General features: G+C 62.2%; 1 protein-coding gene across 1 annotated transcript in view; it reads right to left on the minus strand.

The window, feature by feature from the left end:
* Window positions 1-233: 233 nt before the first annotated feature.
* Window positions 234-26,326, minus strand: part of MUC2 (mucin 2, oligomeric mucus/gel-forming) — a 44,160-nt gene continuing 18,067 nt past the window's right edge. Inside the window, exons 28-49 of the mRNA XM_078341802.1 lie at window positions 25,843-26,043; window positions 25,319-25,336; window positions 20,826-24,729; window positions 12,165-12,259; window positions 11,714-11,943; window positions 11,242-11,416; window positions 10,136-10,383; window positions 9,321-9,504; window positions 8,808-9,036; window positions 7,967-8,145; window positions 7,361-7,430; window positions 6,514-6,614; window positions 6,345-6,376; window positions 3,905-4,082; window positions 3,544-3,648; window positions 3,259-3,299; window positions 3,017-3,139; window positions 2,491-2,589; window positions 1,243-1,371; window positions 991-1,030; window positions 647-773; window positions 234-538 (exon numbers count right to left, since the gene is read on the minus strand). Coding sequence (XP_078197928.1) covers window positions 319-538; window positions 647-773; window positions 991-1,030; window positions 1,243-1,371; window positions 2,491-2,589; window positions 3,017-3,139; window positions 3,259-3,299; window positions 3,544-3,648; window positions 3,905-4,082; window positions 6,345-6,376; window positions 6,514-6,614; window positions 7,361-7,430; window positions 7,967-8,145; window positions 8,808-9,036; window positions 9,321-9,504; window positions 10,136-10,383; window positions 11,242-11,416; window positions 11,714-11,943; window positions 12,165-12,259; window positions 20,826-24,729; window positions 25,319-25,336; window positions 25,843-26,043 — 6,728 coding nt within the window. The 3' untranslated portion in view covers window positions 234-318. The remainder of the gene's footprint in view (window positions 539-646; window positions 774-990; window positions 1,031-1,242; window positions 1,372-2,490; window positions 2,590-3,016; window positions 3,140-3,258; window positions 3,300-3,543; window positions 3,649-3,904; window positions 4,083-6,344; window positions 6,377-6,513; window positions 6,615-7,360; window positions 7,431-7,966; window positions 8,146-8,807; window positions 9,037-9,320; window positions 9,505-10,135; window positions 10,384-11,241; window positions 11,417-11,713; window positions 11,944-12,164; window positions 12,260-20,825; window positions 24,730-25,318; window positions 25,337-25,842; window positions 26,044-26,326) is intronic.

Consider the following 26,326-nt stretch of genomic DNA (forward strand, 5'->3'; position numbering starts at 1 on the left):
GCACAGCCTGCGGTCCCTTCTCTGCCCACCCACCACTGCACAGCCTGCGGTCCCTTCTCTGCCCACCCACCACTGCACAGCCTGCGGTCCCTTCTCTGCCCACCCACCACTGCACAGCCTGCGGTCCCTTCTCTGCCCGCCACTGCACAGTGGCCAGGCCACAGCCCTGCAGTGCAGCAGTCTGCTGAGTTTATTGGAAAGCAAAGACTGAACAAAGACTCACACAATGAATATCTGAAGCAAGGGTATTTATTGCTTAGGAGGCCTCTCAGGGGAGGTAAAGCTGCTGAAGGCGGAGCCGGGCTGTGCCCACGCCGCTCACGGGCTCCCCAAACGCCTGATGGAGCGGCGGGCCCGGCGGGAGGTGCTGGCGGGGAGCTCGCAGGCGGTGTCCTGGCACTGGCAGCTTTCGATGTGGGTGTAGGTGTGCGTCAGCGAGCCCCCGTGGGGGCAGTTCAGGACCACCTCCCGCTGGCTGGTCTTCTCCTCTTTGCAACAGGAGCACGTGTGCTCCAGGGCCTGGGCCTCGGCGGAGTACCTGGGGGGAGGGCAGAGTGAGGGGCGACCTCCCAGGGGCAGTGCTGGCCTCCTGCCCCTCTAGGGCCTCCACCAGCCCCACCAGACACACTCCCAGCTGCGGACTCACATGACGAATGTCCCACAGGACCCGGAGCAGTGATTCATGATGACACTCTTGCTGCAGCCGGCATGTGAAATCTCCCTGGTGACGGGGACGGTGGAGCAGGGCACCCTGGTCTCATTTCGAGGGATGCCTGGGGAGAGAGGGCAGCGGCTCAGGGAAGGGTCTCCACATCCTTGAGGCCCAGAGTGACTCCCCCTCGCTGCAGCCCTTCCCCAGGCCCAGCCTCAGCCCCCAGCCTCATGCCCACCCAGAGGCCATGGTCCAGCCACCCCTGAGCAGGCAGGGCTGAGGGCTCCAGCCTCTGTGCCCACACCATGCCTGTCCCCTGGGCCATGCCCTGTACTCACAAGTCTTGCAGCATCCATTGGGCATGAATGTGATGGAGCCCTGGAGGGAACAGAGAGTGAGCCTAGGACCCCTAGACATCCCTGGGGGTGAAAGCCCCTTCCTGCCATGCGGTGGGCAGGGGGACTGCTGCAGAAAGCCCCGGGCAAAGCCTCTCGGCCGCACAGACCAGGCTCTAGGCCACTGCCGCAGCACCACCAGGCACCCTCACTCCCGGCAGAGCGCACAGAGCCAGGCGCCCGAGGCCCACTCACCGGGACGCAAATGGCGGGGTCGAAGTCGGGGCAGGTGATGTTGGAGACGGACGAGATTAGCTGGTTGTGGATCTTCACGCAGCTGAAGAACGTGCAGTTGTTCTTGGGGTCGCTCTTAAAGTCCCCAGGCTGTGGGGCAGGGGGTTCCCGTGAGGGAGAGCAGCAGGCCCAGCCCCAGCCCCAGCATGCCCAGGAAGACACCCTGGATACACTTGGCCAGTGAGGCTTCCCGGGGGAGCCAGGGCCACAGGACAAGTGACATGGGCGGGACCCACGTCAGGCACCAGCCTGGGGCCCACACAACTCTCAAAGGCCTGTTGCAACTCTCTGAACCTGTGAAGGTGACCTGCCTTCGAAAACAGCTCTTTGAAGATGTGATTAAGTGAAAGATCCTAGGATGACGTCATCCTGCGTGGGGGAGGGGGAGGGGGGCCTTGAAGGATCCTAGGATGATGTCATCCTGTGGCAGGAGGGGAAGGGGCGGGGCCTTGAAGAATCCTAGGATGACGTCATCCTGCGTGGGGGAGGGGGAGGGGGGCCTTGAAGGATCCTAGGATGACGTCATCCTGTGGCGGGAGGGGAAGGGGCGGGGCCTTGAAGAATCCTATGATGACGTCATCCTGTGGCAGGAGGGGAAGGGGCGGGGCCTTAAAGGATCCTAGGATGACATCATCCTGTGGGGGAGGGGAGGGAGTGGGGCCTTGAAGGATCCTAGGATGACATCATCCTGTGGAGGGAGGGGAAGGGGCAGGGCCTTGAAGGATCCTAAGATGACATCATCCTGTGGAGGGAGGGGAAGGGGCGGGGCCTTGAAGGATCCTAGGATGACATCATCCTGTGTGGGGGAGGGGAGAGGGCAGGGCCTTGAAGGATCCTAGGATGACATCTTCTGCATTCGAGGGGGTGGTGGGAGGGTACTAAATCCTTAAAAGAGAAACAGACACAGGGAAGGAGACCACATGGCCACAGACAAGAGATGGAGCCCCATGGCCACAACCAAGGGACAGCAGCAGTGACCAGGGGCAGGGAAGGGTCCTTGCCTAGAGCCTCCGAGGGTGCGCAGCCCTGAGGCCCTTTGCTCTTGGACTTCTGGGCTCCAGACCCAGGAGAATCTCTTTCTGCCCTACAATGCCTGCTCATGTGTCACAGCAGCTCCCGGACACCCGTCACCGCTGCACCCAGGACTGGGAGGACTCAGCTTTGCCTGGGGCTCAGACAACCTGGCGGCCTCGGGGCAGTGGCACCCACCTTCAGGATGATGTGCTGGTTGTTGGGGCGCTTGATGATGCAGTGTGTCTGCTCACACTTCTTACAGCACTCTCCGGGGGCCTCCACCAGCTCGAAGCCCTGCGGACAGACACACCGCCGCAGCTGAGCCCCTGGGCCATGCCCCACACCACACGAACCTGCGGAGCTACTGAGACCCCCACTCGGAGGAGGCCCCAGACTGGGCAGGTGTCAGCATGGAGAGGTGGGGACAGCGACAGGTGGGCATTGAAAGGAGAAAAGAAAGTGCCACCATGCAGACATGGGCCCCAGTGCTTGTCTGGTATGAGGGAAGGGGCAGGACCTAGGGGGAAGCCGGGCTGGGGCTGGGGTGGGAGCCAGGGCCAGGGCAGGAGCTGGGGTTGGGGTGGAAGCCGGGCTGGGGTGGGAGCCAGGGCTCAGGCTGGGGTGGGAGCCAGGGCCAGGGCAGGAGCTGGGGTTGGGGTGGAAGCCGGGCTGGGGTGGGAGCCAGGGCCAGGGCAGGAGCTGGGGTTGGGCGGCCACTTACAGGGCTGCAGGAGTTGTTGCAGGGCACGTGGGTGCAGGCAATGGTGTTGAGCAGGGTGCTGTTGTCCACTTTGTGGGTGCAGACGCAGTCCTGGCACTTTGAGGAATACACTGGAGAACCGGGCTTTGGGGACAGTGAGAGATGTGAGGCGGAGGCCACCCCAGCTGGCCGAGAACCTGCCAGGACCCCCACGCCACAGCCCAACCTCCTCCCCCCTCACCCCCACTCAACCCAGGGCTCACCTGATACTCAGCATTCTCGTGAACACACACCCCCTTGGACTCTTGGGAGAAAGAACGGAGAAGGCCGTTGGTTAGCGACTGTCCTGGGGTGGCCATCTGGCCGGACCCCCATTCCTGGTGCCCTCCCCCCGGGGAATGGGGCGTGTGTTCAGGGCTGGGGTGGTGCATCAGCCAATCGTGCAGCCATCTGTGTCCCCAGGATCTGAGCCCCAGGAGGGAGTCCTTCCCCACACACACCCATCCCGGCCGTGGCCTCCTTCCTGCCCACCCAGCAGCCCTGCTTACCACACCAGTAGAAGGGACAGCACCTCCCCGGCACCATCTTGCTCCTCAGTTCAAATCCCAGTGGGCACAGGGGGGGCTCCTCTTTGCACAGGCTGGTGTTGCACTCTGAAGACAGGGCGGGCACGCCCCGTGAGGGTGGCTCCTCGAAGGCAAAGCCCCGGGGCCGCTGCACCTCCACGGGGCCCCTCCCCACCCAGGCCCTGCAGCAGGGATGCCTGGACTTGGCCCAGCAGCCCCTCCCAAGCCCTCTCAAGGGGAACATCAGAGGCTCCAACATCGGCTGTCTCCTCACTGGCCAAGGAGGGGACAGCATGTAGCCCCACCTACAGGGATGTGCACTGGGGCCAAGGCATGGACTTACTGCAGATGCTGATGTTACAGCAGGTGTCATCAGGGTTGACCTCCGTGACCAGGTAGGTGCCATCCTCCACACAGTGGGTAACAGGCCTCTGGCTGCACCTCTTGGGCTGGCAGATGATGCCACTTCCACCCTCCAGGCAGACACAGTCCTTGCAGTCGAACTCAAAGTGCTCCCCAAACTGCAGGGAGGAGGAAGGGGGGTGAGGAGAGAAGAGGAGGCGCCGGCAGGCCCAGAGCTGCATCTGTAGTCAGCAGGTAGAAACAGCTGCCCTGGGCAGCTCGCTGAGGGATCCTGGGGGAAACCCATGTCCCTCCTCATTTCTGAGCACACCGGTCAGGTTCTGGTATAGGACAGGAAACAGGAGCTTGGCACGGGGCAGACACTCCACTCAGGCCTCAGGCTTGTGCAGAATTTAGCTAAGGAATCAGCCAGTGGCTGCGACCACAGGTGGGAGGCACAGGCAGCCCAGAGGTGGCCGAGATGTCATGTCAGAGCTTCTAAACAGAGCATCATATGACCAACGGTGGTGAATGGAGGGAGGGGGAATGGATGGATGAATGGGTAGATAGTGGGTGGGTGGATGTGTGGGTGGGTAGACAGTGGATGGGTGGGTGGGTGGGTAGATGGATGGGTGGATAGTGGATGGGTGGGTGGGTGGGTGGGTAGATGGATGGGTGGATGGTGGATGGGTGGGTGGGTGGCTGGGTAGATGGATGGGTGGATGGCGGATGGGTGGGTGGGTGGCTGGGTAGATGGATGGGTGGATGGTGGATGGGTGGGTGGGTGGCTGGGTAGATGGATGGGTGGATGGTGGATGGGTGGGTGGGTGGGTGGGTAGGTGGATGGGTGAATGGTGGATGGGTGGGTGGGTGGCTGGGTAGATGGATGGGTGGATAGTGGATGGGTGGGTGGGTGGGTAGATGGATGGGTGGATGGTGGATGGGTGGGTGGGTGGGTGGATGGTGGATGGGTGGGTGGGTGGGTAGGTGGATGGGTGGATGGTGGATGGGTGGGTGGGTGGGTAGGTGGATGGGTGAATGGTGGATGGGTGGGTGGGTGGCTGGGTAGATGGATGGGTGGATAGTGGATGGGTGGGTGGGTAGATGGATGGGTGGATGGTGGATGGGTGGGTGGGTGGCTGGGTAGATGGATGGGTGGATAGTGGATGGGTGGGTGGGTGGCTAGATGGATGGGTGGATGGTGGATGGGTGGGTGGCTGGGTAGATGGATGGGTGGATGGTGGATGGGTGGGTGGGTGGCTGGGTAGATGGATGGGTGGATAGTGGATGGGTGGGTGGGTGGCTGGGTAGATGGATGGGTGGATGGTGGATGGGTGGGTGGGTGGGTAGATGGATGGGTGGATGGTGGATGGGTGGGTGGGTGGGTAGGTGGATGGGTGGATGGTGGATGGGTGGGTGGGTGGGTAGGTGGATGGGTGAATGGTGGATGGGTGGGTGGGTGGCTGGGTAGATGGATGGGTGGATAGTGGATGGGTGGGTGGGTGGGTGGGTAGATGGATGGGTGGATGGTGGATGGGTGGGTGGGTGGCTGGGTAGATGGATGGGTGGATGGTGGATGGGTGGGTGGGTGGCTGGGTAGGTGGATGGGTGGATAGTGGATGGGTGGGTGGGTGGGTAGATGGATGGGTGGATAGTGGATGGGTGGGTGGGTGGGTAGATGGATGGGTGGATGGTGGATGGGTGGGTGGGTGGGTAGGTGGATGGTGGATGGGTAGGTGGGTGGGTGGGTAGATGGATGGGTGGATGGTGGATGGGTGGGTAAGTGGGTGGATGGGTAGATGGTGGGTGGATGGATGGGTGAGTGGAATAGATGGGGTGTATAGGTGGATGGGTGGATTGATGAAAGGATGGATAGATGGATGGACAGATGGTGGAAGGATAAAAGGACAGATGTAAGAATGGATGGGTGGATGGATGGGAGGGATGGAAGGATGGGTGGGTGGGTGGATGGATGGGTGGGTGGAAGGATGAGTGAGTATATGGATGGGTGGGCGGGTGGATGGATGGGTAGATGAATGGGGTGGGTGGATGGAAGGATGGGCAGGTGGGTGGAAGGATGGGTGGGTGGGTGGAAGGATGGGTGGGTAGATGAATGGGGTGGGTGGATGGAAGGATGGGTGGGTGGGTGGAAGGATGGGCAGGTGGGTGGAAGGATGGGCGGGTGGATGGAAAGATGGGCGGGTGGATGGAAGGATGGGTGGGTGGGTGGAAGGATGGGTGGGTGGATGGAAGGATGGGTGGGTGGATGGAAGGATGGGTGGGTAAGCAGGTGATGCCAACTTAGCCTTAGATGAGGTCAACTCAGGACTTAGATGACCTCATTCCTCAATCTTTGAGGCTCCAGGTTTTCATGTCCATCCCCCTCACTCCCCAGAATTCAGAATTTGTGGGAGAATCCCTCAGCACCAAGCGGGGCCTACCTCTCTGGGAACATTGTCGGGTCCCACGCAGCCTAGGAAGAGGGAAGAAACAAGTCCTGTTAGCAGGGTCCTGGTGCAGCAGGAGTGGGGCTGGGGGCTCAGCCTCCTGGTTACAGCCTCTGTGGACACCCAGGAGGAGGCAGGAGGGGCGGTGTGAGCAGTGGCCTACCGCAGGTCTTCACACAGACGTCATAGCCAGGAGCATAGTTCATGGTGCCATCAGGACAGAAGCAGCCTTCCACTGGGACCGTGTTGTTCTGCTGGGAGGAGCTGGGGGGGGAGGGCACCGTCGGACGGGTGCAGGTGAGGAGCTGGGGGGGCACTGTCAGACAGGTGCAGGTGAGGAGCTGGGGGGAGGGCACTGTCAGACAGGTGCAGGTGAGGAGCTGGGGGGAGGGCACTGTCAGACAGGTGCAGGTGAGGAGCTGGGGGTGGCACTGTCAGACGGGTGCAGGTGAGGAGCTGGGGGTGGCACTGTCAGACGGGTGCAGGTGAGGAGCTGGGAGGGGAGGGCACCGTCGGATGGGTGCAGGTGAGGAGCTGGGGGGGCACTGTCAGACGGGTGCAGGTGAGGAGCTGGGGGGGGCACTGTCAGACGGGTGCAGGTGAGGAGCTGGGAGGGGAGGGCACCGTCGGATGGGTGCAGGTGAGGAGCTGGGGGGGCACTGTCAGATGGGTGCAGGTGAGGAGCTGGGGGGAGGGCACTGTCAGACAGGTGCAGGTGAGGAGCTGTGAGGGCACTGTCAGACGGGTGCAGGTGAGGAGCTGGGGGGAGGGCACTGTCAGACAGGTACAGGTGAGGAGGTGGGGGGAGGGCACTGTCAGATGGGTGCAGGTGAGGAGCTGGGGGGAGGGCACTGTCAGATGGGTGCAGGTGAGGAGCTGGGGGGAGGGCACCGTCGGACAGGTGCAGGTGGGGCTGAGAGCAGACAGGCAGGACTGCTCTGCCCGGATGGTGCCACCCTCCGCACTACAGTGGCAAGCCCACAGTCCTGGCAGACCCTCAAGCAACATACCTGGACTTGCAGGTGGGCTCTTCCGCAGGGCCACAGGCCTGGTACTCCCTGTGAGATGGGCACTCCACCACTGCGGGACAGGGCCGGGGTCAGAGGGCTGCCCCACGCATGTCAGGGGAGGAGCCTGTACCCCTCTGAGTGACAGAGCTGCCCAGCGCCCCACACACGGCAGATGGTGGCCAGTCGCCTGGGGAGTCAGCCTCCACCCTCATGGTTGCCCTGAGCAGGGTGGTGGGTGCCCGACTGCATCTAGTGACATTGGCAGAACCCCCAGCACCTCAGCACCTCCAGCCTGGCCTTCTCCACCCCGCGGCCCCGGCCCTGGTCTCACACCCGCCATCTCTGGGAGCCGGGCCACAGCCCACTCGAGAGCCTGGCCACAGCCCACTCGCCACAGCCCACTCGGGAGCCTGGCCACAGCCCACTCATGGCCACAGCCCACTCGGGAGCCTGGCCACAGCCCACTCATGGCCACAGCCCACTCGGGAGCCTGGCCACAGCCCACTCGTGTCTAGCTTCAGGCTGGATACAGCACCCGGCAGAGCCTAGTGGGCACATCTGGCCTGCAGGCCCCCAGCTCCAGGGCAGGGGCAGACGGGCACTTACGGCAGGCCCCGTGCGTGTGGTTCCGCCAATCGAGGCAGACGCCCTCCTGGGCACAGAGGGCTGCATAGGCCTGCAGACTGGCGCACTCCAGGCGCGAGCCGGGCACGAAGCAGCTGTCGAACACGCAGGCTTCGTAGTAGTGCTGGGGCGGCACCAGCGCATGGCACTCGGCAAACAGGCTGCGCAGGGAGGGGCAGGGTCACACTCAGGCGGCGCCCGCCTCGCCCCCCCTACCCTAGCACCTCCGCCTAGACCGTCCTCCTGGAGTCCAGCACCCGCCAGAGAGGCACCCGGAGGGACAGCCCAGCCGGGGAACAGTCTGGGGACAAGGGATGGGCAAGTGAGGCGGTCCTGTAGCCGAGTTCCCAGGACAGAAGCCACACATCTGCACGGCCATTAGCTCCAGCAACCCTGGCAGACAGACACCCAGCCTGTCCACCGCACCCACACTTCCAGGGACGGGGTGCTGACTCCCCATGGCTGTCAGCATTGGGAGCACAGCTTGGTCAAAGCGCAAACCTGCCTCCCCAATGTCAGCCCTGAGCTCTGTCCTGGGTTGACTGGTCTGCTCCGGGCCTCACACCCAGCCAGCCCTGCACCTTCCCAGGAGGCGGGAGAAATCGTGGAACTCAATAAAGGCACAGGCACGTGGGACATGGCAGCTCAGCCCCGTGGAACCCAAGGACCCGGGCCCTGGACCCCGCATTGACCTAGCGCCTGACCCTGGTTCCATGGCCTCCTGCCTCCCCAGCCCCACACCAGGCCTCACGTGCTGCCTCCTCCCTCTTTGCAAGAGCTGGGGGCCAGGGCTCAGAGAGGCAGGCAGGCCAGGCAGGGTCACCTGTCCTTGATGAGCTGGCAGAGGGGAGATGGGGTGCAGTCCTTGCGTGGGGTCGTCTTGCTGCCCCCGGGCACCGTGATGGCCGGGCGCTTGGTGGTGGAGATGCTGTGAGGACAGTGTGGCTTGGAGGGGTCGTTCACCACCCACTGGTCGGCCGCGGCCTCGCAGTTGGAGATGATCTCCCCACTGGGCAGAATGCAGTCGTCAGAGGTGGAGTTGGTGCAGGTGCCTGTCGGAGAGAGAGGCCACCGGGGCGGACAGTGTGAGCCCTGCCCTCTCCAGCCCAGATGCCCAGGACTGCCAGGCCAGGCCGCTCCTATGGGCTCCTCGCAGGGCCTGAACCGGGATGATGGCCACAGTGGCCCCAAGCAGAGGGGCAAGAGGCCCACAGCCAGGTCTGCCATGCTCACACGCAGCCTCAGCCTCGGCCCGCCAGGCTGCCCTCCCCGGGGCAGGTCATGTGGACACAGGGCACCGTGGGAGCCGTGGGGGCTCGGGGGCCTCAGAACTCACCACACTGGCCCTTGGTGTTGTTGCCGAATTTGTGGTAGGGTAGCCTGATGGAGAAGGACAGGCCATTGTAGGAGACGAGGGCGCCCAGCTCGGGGACGGCCACCACGTAGTTGATGCCGGACTGGTAAACCTCCAGCCCATACTTCTTGTAGGGCAGCGCCACCACCTGACCGTTCACCTGCACCTGCCGCCGACACACAGGGTGGGGGTGCTGCAGCTGCCCCGGAGGCCGCTGCCCCCGCTCCGCCTCGGCCTCCCCTGGGGAGAGCTCCAGGGCTGCTCCTCCCCACCTGCTCTCCAACGGGCGCCTGCAGAGAGCGGGCCCTGCCTACCCGCCTTTCCCATCCCCTTTCTTGCTTCTGTTCCACTGCGCCTGACCAGACCCTAGTCCCAGAGGAGCCAGTGAAGGAGCTCTCCCGGGAAGCCCCCAGGATTGTGGAGCCCCTCACAGGGGGCCAGGCTCCCTGGGCCTCCTGAGCCTCAGAACCAACGATCCCCTTGCAAGTAGGGGCATCTCAGCCAAGGGTGTGCAGAGCCCTGTCCCCCACTCTGTCCTCGGGAGGCAGCATCTGCTGCAGAGACTGTACCCAGCATGGCAGAGGTGGCAGAGGTCAGGGGGCCCCTCCAGGATGTCCCTGGAGGATTGTGGGAAGGGCTGCCGTGTTCAAGAGCCAGGCGCCCACCTTGCCGCGCCCTCCAGCCTGGGTCTGGGAGAGGCTGTGCCTGGCACCCCGAAGCGCAGTCCTCTGGCCTCGTGGGGAACCGCGGCACGTTGGGGCCTCCGTGCCAGACACCCGCGGCCGCACTGCGCCTACCTGCACCCGCATGGGCATCATCTGCACGGTCTTGACGAGCACCTCCTGGGTCTCGTGGCGCACGATGAGGGTGCGGGGGCAGGACACCCTGTCGTTGACGTCACAGTGGTAGTTGTCAATGTAGACCCCGAAGTTGTCCACGGTGGGGCTGATCTCCTCCACCAGCACGTAGGTGCAGTTCCCCTGATAGCTGTAGTACAGCCCGTCGAAGGTGGTGTAGTGCGGGTCCCCCCAGCCCGTGCAGTAGCCTGTGAGGGAGCCCGAGTGAGCACGCTGCCTGTGCCCCCCGGCCGGAGGCGGGTGCAAGGGCTGGGCTGGGGCACAGTCAGGAAGAGGCTGTAGGAAGCTGGGGCCTGAACACCCACTCCTGGGTGGGGGCCTGGGGACGTATGAGCTGCAGTGGCCCCAGAGCACCCACAGCGGCCAGACTGGGGTTCAAACCCCAGCTCAGCCCTCTCTTGCCTCAGAAGCACCCTTGTTCCAGGGAGGGGCCCTAACTCCACCAGGCAAGCCCTCTGCCTGCCCAGGCCCCCCACCCCTCACAATGGGGCAAAAGCAGGACTGTGAGAAGCCCCTCAGATGGCACCCGGCCTCAGTGAACACAGCGATGGGGTCTGTCCCTAAGGAGCCTCAGCCCTTCTGTCCCCCAGAGACAGCCCCGCAGCCCCCACCCACAGAGAGGGCAGGAGACTCGGGGAGGGGAGGAGATGCAGCCTCAGAGGGCAGGGGATGGGGGAGGGCAGGGGATGGGGGAATGGGGGGCTGGGGGGATGGGGGAGGGCAGGGGATGGGGGAAAGGGGGAATGGGGGATGGGGAGGGCAGGGGATGGGGGAATGGGGGAGGGCAGGGGATGGGGGAATGGGGGAATGGGGGATGGGGAAGGCAGGGGATGGGGGAATGGGGGAATGGGGGATGGGGAAGGCAGGGGATGGGGGAATGGGGGATGGGGAGGGCAGGGGATGGGGGAATGGGGGATGGGGGAGGGCAGGGGATGGGGGAATGGGGGAGGGCAGGGGATGGGGGAATGGGGGGACGGGGGGATGGGGGGATGGGGGGATGGGGGAGGGCAGGAGATGGGGAGAGGGCCTGGGGGTCCCGGACTCACAGTCGCACTCCCAGTGCCAGCAGCAGCCATTGTCATCCATGACGCGCACGGGGGTGAGGCCGTTGGAGCAGGTGGGCCTGGGCGGCGGCTCGCACTTCACCTCCGTGATCTCCACGGTGTTGTTGTACTTGCAGGTGGCCATGAGGCAGTCACACAGCCACCAAGTCTCATTCTCCTGGGGGCGGAAGGTCAGGGATGGTCAGCAGGACGGGCACAGGATGGAGAGGGGTCTGCACTTGGCAGGGGCAGGCACTGAGCCAGGAGGCTGGAGGCCGAGGTTGCTTCCACACATGTCACCGCAGCCAGCCACCTCGCCAGGCACGGTAAGAAGGTGGAGGGTGGACCCCGCACCCAAGGGGCCACAGGAGGCCTCGGCTCTCAAACAACCAGCAGGAAGTGGTGCCTGGGGCCTCAGGTGCACGGACCTGCTGTGCTCAGCACCATGGGGACAGAGCCGCCTGCAGCCACTGACCTGCCTGGGTGGATCAAAGTCTGGGCACTCGGGGGGCTTGGTGCTGGGAGTGGGCTTGGAGGGCGTGAGCGTGGGCGTGGGCTTGGAGGGCGTGGGTGTCGGCTTGGAGGGCGTGGGCGTTGGGGACGGCGTGGATGGGCAGGACCAATTATAGATCTCCAAGGTGCAGCTCAGCGAGCAGTTCACGAAATAGCAGGTGTCCCCGAGTGTGCCGTTGTACACCTGCTCACCTGCAAGGGGACAGACCCATGCTCACGCATCCAGAGGCAGGCTGTCCGCTGACTGTGTAGCAGGTTCCCACAGAGGCCACCCAAGGGAAGCCAGGCCCTGGACACAGCCACCCTCCTGAGATGCCCCACTGTGACCTCAGCCCTGGCGCCTGACCCATCGGTATGTGCCGGGGCCAAAACCAGCCTCAGCCGCCTGAGCACAGGGTGTGAAACCCGAGTACCTGCTGAATAGTAGGTGTCGTTCAGGACACAGCACGTGATGATGGTGTGGGTCATGTGGCTTGTGGTCGTGATAATGCTGGATGTGGAGATTGGGGTAGGCATGGGGGTCCAGGCGCTGGTGGTTGTCCGTGCAGTGCTGGGGGTGGTGGGTGAAGATGACCCAGTTGTGGTGCCTCGTGTGGGGGTGCCTGTGAGAGTGGGGGCCACAAGTGAGGGCTGAGGTGCTGCGCATCACAGACACTGCCGTGGGCTCCCCACCTCCACTCCCCAGCTGCAAGGGACACTGACGGCCGAGTGGGTGGTAGTACCGGAGAGCCAGGGCCTCCCGCCCACCTCCCAGGCCCTCGGAATCACGGGGGAGGTGGACTGCCAGGGCTGGCGACACCACGCCCGAGCGTCTTGGGAGCCCTCAGATGACCCGGCGCTCCAGCAGCACCACGGCTTGCTGGACACACTGACTGCCAGCAAGAGGTGTCCAGACAGCACTGGTTGTGGGAGGCCGTCTGCTGGGGAGAGGCCCCGAGGCCTGAGGAGGGCATGCAGCCAGAAGCAGGGGTCCTGCAGGCCCTCACTGGCAGCCTGTCTCCACCCCTGCAGCTTGGTGGGCTCCCACAGTGCCACGTCACACAGTGGGGCCCTGAAGAAGGCCATCCCATGGGAGAGCGAACCAGCTTTGGCTGGCTCATGTCAGCAGCTCCTGCCCGCACAGTAACTGGGCTTGGTGAGCAGGGAGGCACCCAGAGCCTGTCCGGAGCCTTCCTGGGACAGTCCCAAATGGCACACAGGAGGAGGAAGCACTGCAGGCAGGAGGAACCCAGCAGCTCTACTTACCTGGAGGGGCCGTGGTGGTGCCAGGCAGTGGGGACGGCGTGCGACCTCCCGTCGTGGTGGCCGTGGGTGTTGTGGGTGTGGAGGGTGGGGCCGTGCTGGTCGTCTTCATGGCAGGAGGTGGGGTACTCAGAAGGGTGGTTGACTCCGTGGGAGGGGAGGAGGTGGACCGAGAGGTCTGAGGAGCTGAGGACTCAGGTGCGGGTTTGAATGTGGTTGACTGAGCAGTGGGGGTTGTGGCTGTGGGGGTGGGGGGCTCTGTGCTTAAAGTGGGGGGTGTTGGGGTTGGGGTCACTGTCGTGGTGGTGGTGGGTGTTGTAGTTGTGGTCTCTGTAGTGGTTGGAGGGCTGGGAGTGGTGGTTAGTGGAGTGGTGGCTGTGGTGGTTGATGGAGGGCTAGGGGTTGGAGGACTAAGAGTGGTGGTGGTGGTTGTGGTTGGTGGAGTGGTGGTTGTGGTGGTGGATGGAGGGCTGGTGGTTGGAGAGCTGGAAGTGGTGGTTGGTGGAGTGGTGGCTGTGGAGGTGGATGGAGGGCTGGGGGTTGGAGAGCTGGAAGTGGTGGTTGGTGGAGTGGTGGCTGTGGAGGTGGATGGAGGGCTGGGGGTTGGAGAGCTGGAAGTGGTGGTTGGTGGAGTAGTGGCTGTGGTGGATGATGGAGGGCTGGTGGTTGGAGAGCTGGAAGTGGTGGTTGGTGGAGTGGTGGTTGTGGTGGTGGATGGAGGGCTGGGGGTTGGAGAGCTGGAAGTGGTGGTTGGTGGAGTGGTGGTTGTGGTGGATGATGGAGGGCTGGTGGTTGGAGAGCTGGAAGTGGTGATTGGTGGAGAGGTGGCTGTGGTGGTGGATGGAGGGCTGGGGGTCGGAGAACTGAAAGTGGTGGTTGGTGGAGTGGTGGCTGTGGTGGATGATGGAGGGCTGGGGGTCGGAGAGCTGGAAGTGGTGGTTGGTGGAGTGGTGGTTGTGGTGGTGGATGGAGGGCTGGGGGTTGGAGAGCTGGAAGTGGTTGGTGGAGAGGTGGTTGTGGTGGATGATGGAGGGCTGGGGGTCGGAGAGCTGGAAGTGGTGGTTAGTGGAGTGGTGGTTGTGGTGGATGGAGGGCTGGGGGTCGGAGAGCTGGAAGTGGTGGTTGGTGGAGTGGTGGCTGTGGTGGTGGACGGAGGGCTGGTGGTCGGAGAGCTGGAAGTGGTGGTTGGTGGAGTGGTGGTTGTGGTGGATGGAGGGCTGGTGGTTGGAGAGCTGGAAGTGGTGGTTGGTGGAGTGGTGGCTGTGGTGGTGGATGGAGGGCTGGGGGTCGGAGAGCTGGAAGTGGTGGTTGGTGGAGTGGTGGTTGTGGTGGATGATGGAGGGCTGGGGGTTGGAGAGCTGGAAGTGGTGGTTGGTGGAGTGGTGGCTGTGGTGGTGGATGGAGGGCTGGGGGTTGGAGAGCTGGAAGTGGTGGTTGGTGGAGTGGTGGCTGTGGTGGTTGATGGAGGGCTGGGGGTTGGAGAGCTGGAAGTGGTGGTTGGTGGAGTGGTGGTTGTGGTGGTAGATGGAGGGCTGGGGGTCGGAGAGCTGGAAGTGGTGGTTGGTGGAGTGGTGGCTGTGGTGGTTGATGGAGGGCTGGGGGTTGGAGAGCTGGAAGTGGTGGTTGGTGGAGTGGTGGCTGTGGTGGTTGATGGAGGGCTAGGAGTTGGAGGACTAAGAGTGGTGGTGGTGGTTGTGGTTAGTGGAGTGGTGGTTGTGGTGGATGATGGAGGGCTGGTGGTTGGAGAGCTGGAAGTGGTGGTTGGTGGAGTGGTGGCTGTGGTGGTGGATGGAGGGCTGGGGGTTGGAGGACTAAGAGTGGTGGTTGTGGTTGGTGGAGTGGTGGTTGTGGTGGTGGATGGAGGGCTGGTGGTTGGAGAGCTGGAAGTGGTGGTTGGTGGAGTGGTGGCTGTCATGGTGGATTGAGGGCTGGGGGTTGGAGAGCCGGAAGTGGTGGTTGGTGGAGTGGTGGCTGTGGTGGTGGATGGAGGGCTGGGGGTTGGAGAGCTGGAAGTGGTGGTTGGTGGAGTGGTGGCTGTGGTGGTGGATGGAGGGCTGGGGGTTGGAGGACTAAGAGTGGTGGTGGTGGTTGTGGTTGGTGGAGTGGTGGCTGTGGTGGTTGATGGAGGGCTGGTGGTTGGAGAGCTGGAAGTGGTGGTTGGTGGAGTGGTGGCTGTGGTGGTTGATGGAGGGCTGGGGGTTGGAGAGCTGGAAGTGGTGGTTGGTGGAGTGGTGGTTGTGGTGGTTGATGGAGGGCTGGTGGTTGGAGAGCTGGAAGTGGTGGTTGGTGGAGTGGTGGTTGTGGTGGTGGATGGAGGGCTGGGGGTTGGAGAGCTGGAAGTGGTCGTTGGTGGAGTGGTGGTTGTGGTGGTGGATGGAGGGCTGGGGGTCGGAGAGCTGGAAGTGGTGGTTGGTGGAGTGGTGGCTGTGGTGGTGGATGGAGGGCTGGTGGTTGGAGAGCTGGAAGTGGTGGTTGGTGGAGTGGTGGTTGTGGTGGTGGATGGAGGGCTGGGGGTTGGAGAGCTGGAAGTGGTGGTTGGTGGAGTGGTGGTTGTGGTGGATGAAGGGCTGGGGGTCGGAGAGCTGGAAGTGGTGGTTGGTGGAGTGGTGGCTGTGGTGGTGGATGGAGGGCTGGTGGTTGGAGAGCTGGAAGTGGTGGTTGGTGGAGTGGTGGTTGTGGTGGATGGAGGGCTGGGGGTCGGAGAGCTGGAAGTGATGGTTGTGGTGGTGGATGGAGGGCTGGGGGTTGGAGAGCTGGAAGTGGTGGTTGGTGGAGTGGTTGTTGTGGTGGATGGAGGGCTGGGGGTCGGAGAGCTGGAAGTGGTGGTTGGTGGAGTGGTGGTTGTGGTGGTTGATGGAGGGCTGGTGGTTGGAGAGCTGGAAGTGGTGCTTGGTGGAGTGGTGGTTGTGGTGGATGATGGAGGGCTGGGGGTTGGAGAGCTGGAAGTGGTCGTTGGTGGAGTGGTGGCTGTGGTGGTGGATGGAGGGCTGGGGGTTGGAGAGCTGGAAGTGGTGGTTGGTGGAGAGGTGGTTGTGATGGTGGATGGAGGGCTGGGGGTTGGAGAGCTGGAAGTGGTGGTTGGTGGAGTGGTGGCTGTGGTGGTGGATGGAGGGCTGGGGGTTGGAGAGCTGGAAGTGGTGGTTGGTGGAGTGGTGGTTGTGGTGGTGGATGGAGGGCTGGTGGTTGGAGAGCTGGAAGTGGTGGTTGGTGGAGTGGTGGTTGTGGTGGATGATGGAGGGCTGGTGGTTGGAGAGCTGGAAGTGGTCGTTGGTGGAGTGGTGGCTGTGGTGGTGGATGGAGGACTGGGGGTTGGAGGACTAAGAGTTGTGGTGGTGGTTCTGGTTAGTGGAGTGGTGGTTGTGGTGGATGATGGAGGGCTGGTGGTTGGAGAGCTGGAAGTGGTGGTTGGTGGAGTGGTGGCTGTGGTGGTGGATGGAGGGCTGGGGGTTGGAGAGCTGGAAGTGGTGGTTGGTGGAGTGGTGGCTGTGATGGTTGATGGAGGGCTGGTGGTTGGAGAGCTGGAAGTGGTGGTTGGTGGAGTGGTGGTTGTGGTGGATGATGGAGGGCTGGTGGTTGGAGAGCTGGAAGTGGTGGTTGGTGGAGTGGTGGCTGTGGTGGTGGATGGAGGGCTGGGGGTTGGAGAGCTGGAAGTGGTGGTTGGTGGAGTGGTGGTTGTGGTGGATGATGGAGGGCTGGTGGTTGGAGAGCTGGAAGTGGTGGTTGGTGGAGTGGTGGCTGTGGTGGTGGATGGAGGGCTGGGGGTTGGAGAGCTGGAAGTGGTGGTTGGTGGAGTGGTGGTTGTGGTGGATGATGGAGGGCTGGTGGTTGGAGAGCTGGAAGTGGTGGTTGGTGGAGTGGTGGCTGTGGTGGTGGATGGAGGGCTGGTGGTTGGAGAGCTGGAAGTGGTGGTTGGTGGAGTGGTGGCTGTGGTGGTGGATGGAGGGCTCGGGGTCGGAGAGCTGGAAGTGGTGGTTGGTGGAGTGGTGGTTGTGGTGGTGGATGGAGGGCTGGGGGTCGGAGAGCTGGAAGTGGTGGTTGGTGGAGTGGTGGCTGTGGTGGTTGATGGAGGGCTGGGGGTTGGAGAGCTGGAAGTGGTGGTTGGTGGAGTGGTGGTTGTGGTGGATGGAGGGCTGGTGGTCGGAGAGCTGGAAGTGGTGGTTGGTGGAGTGGTGGCTGTGGTGGTGGATGGAGGGCTGGTGGTCGGAGAGCTGGAAGTGGTGGTTGGTGGAGTGGTGGCTGTGGTGGTGGATGGAGGGCTGGGGGTTGGAGAGCTGGAAGTGGTGGTTGGTGGAGTGGTGGTTGTGGTGGATGATGGAGGGCTGGTGGTTGGAGAGCTGGAAGTGGTGGTTGGTGGAGTGGTGGCTGTGGTGGTTGATGGAGGGCTAGGGGTTGGAGGACTAAGAGTGGTGGTGGTGGTTGTGGTTAGTGGAGTGGTGGTTGTGGTGGATGATGGAGGGCTGGTGGTTGGAGAGCTGGAAGTGGTGGTTGGTGGAGTGGTGGCTGTGGTGGTGGATGGAGGGCTGGGGGTTGGAGAGCTGGAAGTGGTGGTTGGTGGAGAGGTGGTTGTGGTGGTGGATGGAGGGCTGGGGGTTGAAGAGCTGGAAGTGGTGGTTGGTGGAGTGGTGGCTGTGGTGGTTGATGGAGGGCTGGTGGTTGGAGAGCTGGAAGTGGTGGTTGGTGGAGTGGTGGCTGTGGTGGTTGATGGAGGGCTGGTGGTTGGAGAGCTGGAAGTGGTGGTTGGTGGAGTGGTGGTTGTGGTGGTAGATGGAGGGCTGGGGGTCGGAGAGCTGGAAGTGGTGGTTGGTGGAGTGGTGGCTGTGGTGGTTGATGGAGGGCTGGGGGTTGGAGAGCTGGAAGTGGTGGTTGGTGGAGTGGTGGTTGTGGTGGATGGAGGGCTGGTGGTTGGAGAGCTGGAAGTGGTGATTGGTGGAGTGGTGGCTGTGGTGGTTGATGGAGGGCTGGTGGTTGGAGAGCTGGAAGTGGTGGTTGGTGGAGTGGTGGTTGTGGTGGTTGATGGAGGGCTGGGGGTTGGAGAGCTGGAAGTGGTGGTTGGTGGAGTGGTGGCTGTGGTGGTGGATGGATGGCTGGGGGTTGGAAAGCTGGAAGTGGTGGTTGGTGGAGTGGTGGTTGTGGTGGATGGAGGGCTGGTGGTTGGAGAGCTGGAAGTGGTGGTTGGTGGAGTGGTGGCTGTGGTGGTGGATGGAGGGCTGGTGGTTGGAGAGCTGGAAGTGGTGGTTGGTGGAGTGGTGGTTGTGGTGGATGGAGGGCTGGTGGTTGGAGAGCTGGATGTGGTGGTTGGTGGAGAGGTGGTTGTGGTGGTGGATGGAGGGCTAGGGGTTGGAGAGCTGGAAGTGGTGGTTGGTGGAGTGGTGGTTGTGGTGGATGATGGAGGGCTGGTGGTTGGAGAGCTGGAAGTGGTCGTTGGTGGAGTGGTGGCTGTGGTGGTGGATTGAGGGCTGGGGGTTGGAGAGCTGGAAGTGGTGGTTGGTGGAGTGGTGGTTGTGGTGGATGATGGAGGGCTGGTGGTTGGAGAGCTGGAAGTGGTGGTTGGTGGAGTGGTGGCTGTGGTGGTGGATGGAGGGCTGGGGGTTGGAGAGCTGGAAGTGGTGGTTGGTGGAGTGGTGGTTGTGGTGGATGATGGAGGGCTGGTGGTTGGAGAGCTGGAAGTGGTGGTTGGTGGAGTGGTGGCTGTGGTGGTGGATGGAGGGCTGGGGGTTGGAGAGCTGGAAGTGGTGGTTGGTGGAGTGGTGGCTGTGGTGGTGGATGGAGGGCTGGTGGTTGGAGAGCTGGAAGTGGTGGTTGGTGGAGTGGTGGTTGTGGTGGTGGATGGAGGGCTGGGGGTTGGAGAGCTGGAAGTGGTGGTTGGTGGAGTGGTGGCTGTGGTGGTTGATGGATGGCTGGGGGTTGGAGAGCTGGAAGTGGTGGTTGGTGGCGTGGTGGTTGTGGTGGATGGAGGGCTGGTGGTTGGAGAGCTGGAAGTGGTCGTTGGTGGAGTGGTGGCTGTGGTGGTGGATGGAGGGCTGGGGGTTGGAGAGCTGGAAGTGGTGGTTGGTGGAGTGGTGGTTGTGGTGGATGATGGAGGGCTGGTGGTTGGAGAGCTGGAAGTGGTGGTTGGTGGAGTGGTGGCTGTGGTGGTGGATGGAGGGCTGGGGGTTGGAGAGCTGGAAGTGGTGGTTGGTGGAGTGGTGGTTGTGGTGGATGATGGAGGGCTGGTGGTTGGAGAGCTGGAAGTGGTGGTTGGTGGAGTGGTGGCTGTGGTGGTGGATGGAGGGCTGGGGGTTGGAGAGCTGGAAGTGGTGGTTGGTGGAGTGGTGGTTGTGGTGGTGGATGGAGGGCTGGGGGTTGGAGAGCTGGAAGTGGTGGTTGGTGGAGTGGTGGCTGTGGTGGTGGATGGAGGGCTGGGGGTTGGAGAGCTGGAAGTGGTGGTTGGTGGAGTGGTGGTTGTGGTGGATGATGGAGGGCTGGTGGTTGGAGAGCTGGAAGTGGTGGTTGGTGGAGTGGTGGCTGTGGTGGTGGATGGAGGGCTGGGGGTCGGAGAGCTGGAAGTGGTGGTTGGTGGAGTGGTGGCTGTTGTGGTGGATGGAGGGCTGGGGGTTGGAGAGCTGGAAGTGGTGGTTGGTGGAGTGGTGGTTGTGGTGGATGATGGAGGGCTGGTGGTTGGAGAGCTGGAAGTGGTGGTTGGTGGAGTGGTGGTTGTGGTGGATGGAGGTCTGGTGGTTGGAGAGCTGGAAGTGGTGGTTGGTGGAGTGGTGGCTGTGGTGGTGGATGGAGGGCTGGGGGTTGGAGAGCTGGAAGTGGTGGTTGGTGGAGTGGTGGTTGTGGTGGATGATGGAGGGCTGGTGGTTGGAGAGCTGGAAGTGGTGGTTGGTGGAGTGGTGGCTGTGGTGGTGGATGGAGGGCTGGGGGTTGGAGAGCTGGAAGTGGTGGTTGGTGGAGTGGTGGCTGTGGTGGTGGATGGAGGGCTGGTGGTTGGAGAGCTGGAAGTGGTGGTTGGTGGAGTGGTGGTTGTGGTGGTGGATGGAGGGCTGGGGGTTGGAGAGCTGGAAGTGGTGGTTGGTGGAGTGGTGGCTGTGGTGGTTGATGGATGGCTGGGGGTTGGAGAGCTGGAAGTGGTGGTTGGTGGCGTGGTAGTTGTGGTGGATGGAGGGCTGGTGGTTGGAGAGCTGGAAGTGGTCGTTGGTGGAGTGGTGGCTGTGGTGGTGGATGGAGGGCTGGGGGTTGGAGAGCTGGAAGTGGTGGTTGGTGGAGTGGTGGTTGTGGTGGATGATGGAGGGCTGGTGGTTGGAGAGCTGGAAGTGGTGGTTGGTGGAGTGGTGGCTGTGGTGGTGGATGGAGGGCTGGGGGTTGGAGAGCTGGAAGTGGTGGTTGGTGGAGTGGTGGTTGTGGTGGATGATGGAGGGCTGGTGGTTGGAGAGCTCGAAGTGGTGGTTGGTGGAGTGGTGGCTGTGGTAGTGGATGGAGGGCTGGGGGTTGGAGAGCTGGAAGTGGTGGTTGGTGGAGTGGTGGTTGTGGTGGTGGATGGAGGGCTGGGGGTTGGAGAGCTGGAAGTGGTGGTTGGTGGAGTGGTGGCTGTGGTGGTGGATGGAGGGCTGGGGGTTGGAGAGCTGGAAGTGGTGGTTGGTGGAGTGGTGGTTGTGGTGGATGATGGAGGGCTGGTGGTTGGAGAGCTGGAAGTGGTGGTTGGTGGAGTGGTGGCTGTGGTGGTGGATGGAGGGCTGGGGGTCGGAGAGCTGGAAGTGGTGGTTGGTGGAGTGGTGGCTGTTGTGGTGGATGGAGGGCTGGGGGTTGGAGAGCTGGAAGTGGTGGTTGGTGGAGTGGTGGTTGTGGTGGATGATGGAGGGCTGGTGGTTGGAGAGCTGGAAGTGGTGGTTGGTGGAGTGGTGGTTGTGGTGGATGGAGGTCTGGTGGTTGGAGAGCTGGAAGTGGTGGTTGGTGGAGTGGTGGCTGTGGTGGTTGATGGAGGGCTGGTGGTTGGAGAGCTGGAAGTGGTGGTTGGTGGAGTGGTGGTTGTGGTGGATGGAGGGCTGGTGGTTGGAGAGCTGGAAGTGGTGGTTGGTGGAGAGGTGGTTGTGGTGGTGGATGGAGGGCTAGGGGTTGGAGAGCTGGAAGTGGTGGTTGGTGGAGTGGTGGTTGTGGTGGATGATGGAGGGCTGGTGGTTGGAGAGCTGGAAGTGGTCGTTGGTGGAGTGGTGGCTGTGGTGGTGGATGGAGGGCTGGGGGTTGGAGAGCTGGAAGTGGTGGTTGGTGGAGTGGTGGTTGTGGTGGATGATGGAGGGCTGGTGGTTGGAGAGCTGGAAGTGGTGGTTGGTGGAGTGGTGGCTGTGGTGGTGGATGGAGGGCTGGGGGTTGGAGAGCTGGAAGTGGTGGTTGGTGGAGTGGTGGTTGTGGTGGATGATGGAGGGCTGGTGGTTGGAGAGCTGGAAGTGGTGGTTGGTGGAGTGGTGGCTGTGGTGGTGGATGGAGGGCTGGGTGTTGGAGAGCTGGAAGTGGTGGTTGGTGGAGTGGTGGTTGTGGTGGTGGATGGAGGGCTGGGGGTTGGAGAGCTGGAAGTGGTGGTTGGTGGAGTGGTGGCTGTGGTGGTTGATGGAGGGCTGGTGGTTGGAGAGCTGGAAGTGGTGGTTGGTGGAGTGGTGGCTGTGGTGGTTGATGGAGGGCTGGTGGTTGGAGAGCTGGAAGTGGTGGTTGGTGGAGTGGTGGTTGTGGTTGTGGATGGAGGGCTGGGGGTCGGAGAGCTGGAAGTGGTGGTTGGTGGAGTGGTGGCTGTGGTGGTTGATGGAGGGCTGGGGGTTGGAGAGCTCGAAGTGGTGGTTGGTGGAGTGGTGGTTGTGGTGGATGGAGGGCTGGGGGTCGGAGAGCTGGAAGTGGTGGTTTGTGGAGTGGTGGTTGTGGTGGTGGATGGAGGGCTGGTGGTTGGAGAGCTCGAAGTGGTGGTTGGTGGAGTGGTGGCTGTGGTGGTGGATGGAGGGCTGGGGGTTGGAGAGATGGAAGTGGTGGTTGGTGGAGTGGTGGTTGTGGTGGATGATGGAGGGCTGGTGGTTGGAGAGCTGGAAGTGTTCGTTGGTGGAGTGGTGGCTGTGGTGGTTGATGGAGGGCTAGGGGTTGGAGGACTAAGAGTGGTGGTGGTGGTTGTGGTTAGTGGAGTGGTGGTTGTGGTGGATGATGGAGGGCTGGTTGTTGGAGAGCTGGAAGTGGTGGTTGGTGGAGTGGTGGTTGTGGTGGTGGATGGAGGGCTGGTGGTTGGAGAGCTGGAAGTGGTGGTTGGTGGAGTGGTGGTTGTGGTGGTTGATGGAGGGCTGGTGGTTGGAGAGCTCGAAGTGGTGGTTGGTGGAGTGGTGGTTGTGGTGGTGGATGGAGGGCTGGGGGTTGGAGAGCTGGAAGTGGTGGTTGGTGGAGTGGTGGCTGTGGTGGTTGATGGAGGGCTGGGCGTTGGAGAGCTGGAAGTGGTGGTTGGTGAAGTGGTGGTTGTGGTGGTGGATGGAGGGGTAGGAGTGGTGGTCGTCGTGGTTGGTGGAGCGGTGGCTGTGGTGGTGGATGGAGGGGTAGGAGTGGTGGTCATGGTGGTTGGTGGAGTGGTGGTCATGGTGGTTGGTGGAGCGGTGGCTGTGGTGGTGGATGGGGGGCTAGGGGTTGGAGGACTAAGAGTGGTGGTGGTGGTTGTGGTTATTGGAGTGGTGGTTGTGGTGGATGATGGAGGGCTGGTGGTTGGAGAGCTGGAAGTGGTGGTTGGTGGAGAGGTGGCTGTGGTGGTTGATGGAGGGGTAGGAGTGGTGGTCATGGTGGTTGGTGGAGTGGTGACTGTGGTGGTGGATGGAGGGGTAGGAGTGGTGGTCGTGGTGGTTGATGGAGGGCTGGTGGTTGGAGAGCTGGAAGTGGTGGTTGGTGGAGTGGTGGTTGTGGTGGTGGATGGAGGGCTGGGGGTTGGAGAGCTGGAAGTGGTGGTTGGTGGAGTGGTGGTTGTGGTGGTGGATGGAGGGCTGAGGGTTGGAGAGCTGGAAGTTGTCGTTGGTGGAGTGGTGGCTGTGGTGGTGGATGGAGGGGTACGAGTGGTGGTCGTGGTGGTTGGTGGAGCGGTGGTCATGGTGTTTGATGGAGTGCTGGGAGTGCTGGTTGGTGGAGGGCTAGTGGGGCCACACTCACAGCACTGAATGTTGATCTCGTAATTGAGGCAGAAGGGCATAGGGATGTTCCCACCTGGCTTTTGGTCTTCATTTTTGCACACCAGTCCCATAGAGACATTACACAGCAGTGTTTGTCCAAGCTGTCCAATGGGAACATCAGGATACATGGTGGCTCTGCAGGAGATGTTAGCTGCCCAGCCTCCTCCACAGGTGTCTCCAATCAATTCCTTATCCCCACCTTGTATGGTAAAGTTAGGTTTTCCCGAATCCAGCCAGCCAGTCCAATGGCAGACAGGCACACATGGGGTTGTTGACGGTGGTACAGGTGGAGGGCTGGGAGTGGTGGTTGGTGGAGCAGTGGTCATGGTGGTTGATGGAGGGCTGGGGGTTGGAGGGCTGTGAGTGGTGGTTGTGGTTGATGGAGGGCTGGGAGTGATGGTTGTGGTGGTTGGTGGTGGGGTGGTTGTGGTGGTTGATGGAGGGCTAGGGGTTGAAGGGCTGGGAGTGGTGGTTGGTGGAGCAGTGGTCATGGTGGTTGATGGAGGGCTGGGGGTTGGAGGGCTGTGAGTGGTGGTTGTGGTTGATGGAGGGCTGGGAGTGATGGTTGTGGTGGTTGGTGGTGGGGTGGTTGTGGTGGTTGATGGAGAGCTAGGAGTGGTAGTTGGTGGCGTGGTGGTCATGGTCATTGTTGGAGGGCTGGGAGTGGTGGTTATGGTGGTTGATGGGGGGCTAGGAGGGTTGGTTGTGGTGGTTGGTGGAGGGCTGGGGGTTGGAGGGCTGGGAGTGATGGTTGGTGGAGTGGCGGTTGGTGGAGTGGTGGTTGGTGGAGTGGTGGTTGGTGGAGTGGTGGTTAGTGGAGCAGTGGTCGTGGTGGTTGGTGGAGTGGCGGTTGGTGGAGTGGTGGTTGGTGGAGTGGCGGTTGGTGGAGCAGTGGTCGTGGTGGTTGGTGGAGTGGCGGTTGGTGGAGTGGTGGTTGGTGGAGTGGTGGTTGGTGGAGTGGCAGTTGGTGGAGCAGTGGTCGTGGTGGTTGGTGGAGTGGCGGTTGGTGGAGCAGTGGTCGTGGCGGTTGGTGGAGTGGCGGTTGGTGGAGCAGTGGTCGTGGTGGTTGGTGGAGTGGTGGTTGGTGGAGCAGTCGTCGTGGTGGTTGGTGGAGCAGTCGTCGTGGTGGTTGGTGGAGTGGCGGTTGGTGGAGCAGTCGTCGTGGTGGTTGGTGGAGTGGTGGTTGGTGGAGTGGTGGTTGGTGGAGCAGTCGTCGTGGTGGTTGGTGGAGTGGCGGTTGGTGGAGCAGTGGCCGTGGTGGTTGGTGGAGTGGCGGTTGGTGGAGAGGTGATGCAGCCAGGTATGGGCTTGCAACAATTGACACGTATCTTGTAGTCATAACACAGTCCAAATGGTCCATTTCCAAACTGGTCTTCATTCTTGCAAATGAACCCAACGGAGAGGTCGCACTGCACCTTCTGGCCCAGCTCCTCCAAGCTGAGGTGTGGCTCATTGACAGACCTGCACTCGATGTCCTCAGGGGCGCTGCAGACCCCATCAAACGTCTCTCGGTCACCGCCATCGCTGCCGCTGCTGGGGTGGTTCTCATTGATCCACTCAGACCAGGAGCAGCACGGCTCTAGGGAAGCAAAACCCAGCTCTGGTGACTCACTCCTAGGGAAGGCACCTCCAGGAGGCCACCCGGATTCAGAGGACCCGGGGACCTCCATGCCCGTCCCCCAGATGCAACCTCTCTTTTCCCTGTCATTGCCAAAAACCTGAGTGCAGGACCAGAGAGCTCAGGGCTGGACACCACTTCCATCCTCATTTTGCAGCTGAAAACCTGTGCCCAGAGAGACGGGGACACCAGGGCCACACCTGGTGTGAGGGACCCTTTCCTCACCTATTTTGGATACTTTTTTCAAGGAATGAATAGCAAGAGAACCACCCATTCCAGTAAGGAAGTGTGCCTGAAAGAGCTTTGTCTCCACTCTTAAGAGTGGTTAACCAGCAATATTGTCACCCACAGCCACTCAGGTCCCGCTTGAGTCCCTGGTCTCAGCAAACCATGAACCAAGTCCCCGAAATACACCCATCTTGGGTCCATAAGCAGAGGAGGGCAGCCCCGCCGGCCTCACATCTGGGCCTGAAGGAGGCGCCCTGCAGGTGACTTTGCAAACTGCTCCTCCCAGCCTGTGTTCACCATGAGTATCGTCACCATCACTTACCCGGAGTTGCCGGGGACACTGCAATAAAACAGGAAGAAAAGAGAACGTCTTTATATAGTTCGAGAGCTTTGGGAATCTTGTCTTAATTTTTAAAGCTTCTTTTCTCTGTGGCTGTCGTACCCCTGTTGGCTTTTGGGTAGGACCTAGGATCTCAGCCAGAACAAATGCAGGGGCATATCAGGAAGTTTCTCTGATTTCTCTAACCCTCGGGGATGTTTTCCTGCTGGTTTTCAGAAATCTCCTCAAGTCATCCTCCATCATGACCTGGGTTTGGGGATGTGGTCAGGATGCCACCATCTCAACTCACCAGGTGAGGGGAGCCAGGGCACGGCCTCTGCCCCCCATCCCCATCCTGCCCAGTGCACAGGAATGTGACTGTCACCTTACTCTGCAGCTGCTGTGCACAGGGCAGAGCCTGGCTGCACCGGGCCAGGGCCTGCCCCTGAAAGTGCCCTCTGTGCCGGAGGCTGGATGCAGGGTAAGGTGAAAGCCTGAGGAAGCACAGGGGCACCAGGGGGCCTCACCTGTGCTGGGGGTCTTGGTGGTGCTGGTGGTGGTGAAGGTGGTGGGGGTGGTGGGGAGGGTGACCGTGGTGAAGGTGGTCAGCGTGGACGGGCGTGGTGTAGTGGACACACAGATATTGAAGTGCTTCTCCACTGTCCCATTGGGGCCACAGATCTCCCAGTAGCAGAAGGCGCCATCCTGGGTCTCATTGAGAATCTTTCCTGGGGGTGAGGGTGAGGCCAAGGGTCACCTCACTGGGAGCAGGGTCGGGGAAGGTGGGTGTGCCCAAGCTCCACATGTGGGAGGCAAACGCCCCAGTGGGACTGCCTTTGCCCCGGAGCCACTCTCTGAATAAAGGGAATCCCATCAGAACACAGAAGCTGGATCATGGGAGAGGGTGACAGAGATTCCCCACAGGGCACCAGCACCCCAGAAGAAGAGACAAATGTGTTACGGGAGCCCCACGGGGCCGATGCACATCAGAGCTGGGTCCGAGCCAGTGGG

Source organism: Callithrix jacchus, chromosome 10 (genome assembly GCF_049354715.1).
Source record: "Callithrix jacchus isolate 240 chromosome 10, calJac240_pri, whole genome shotgun sequence".
Classification (NCBI taxonomy): domain Eukaryota; kingdom Metazoa; phylum Chordata; class Mammalia; order Primates; family Cebidae; genus Callithrix; species Callithrix jacchus.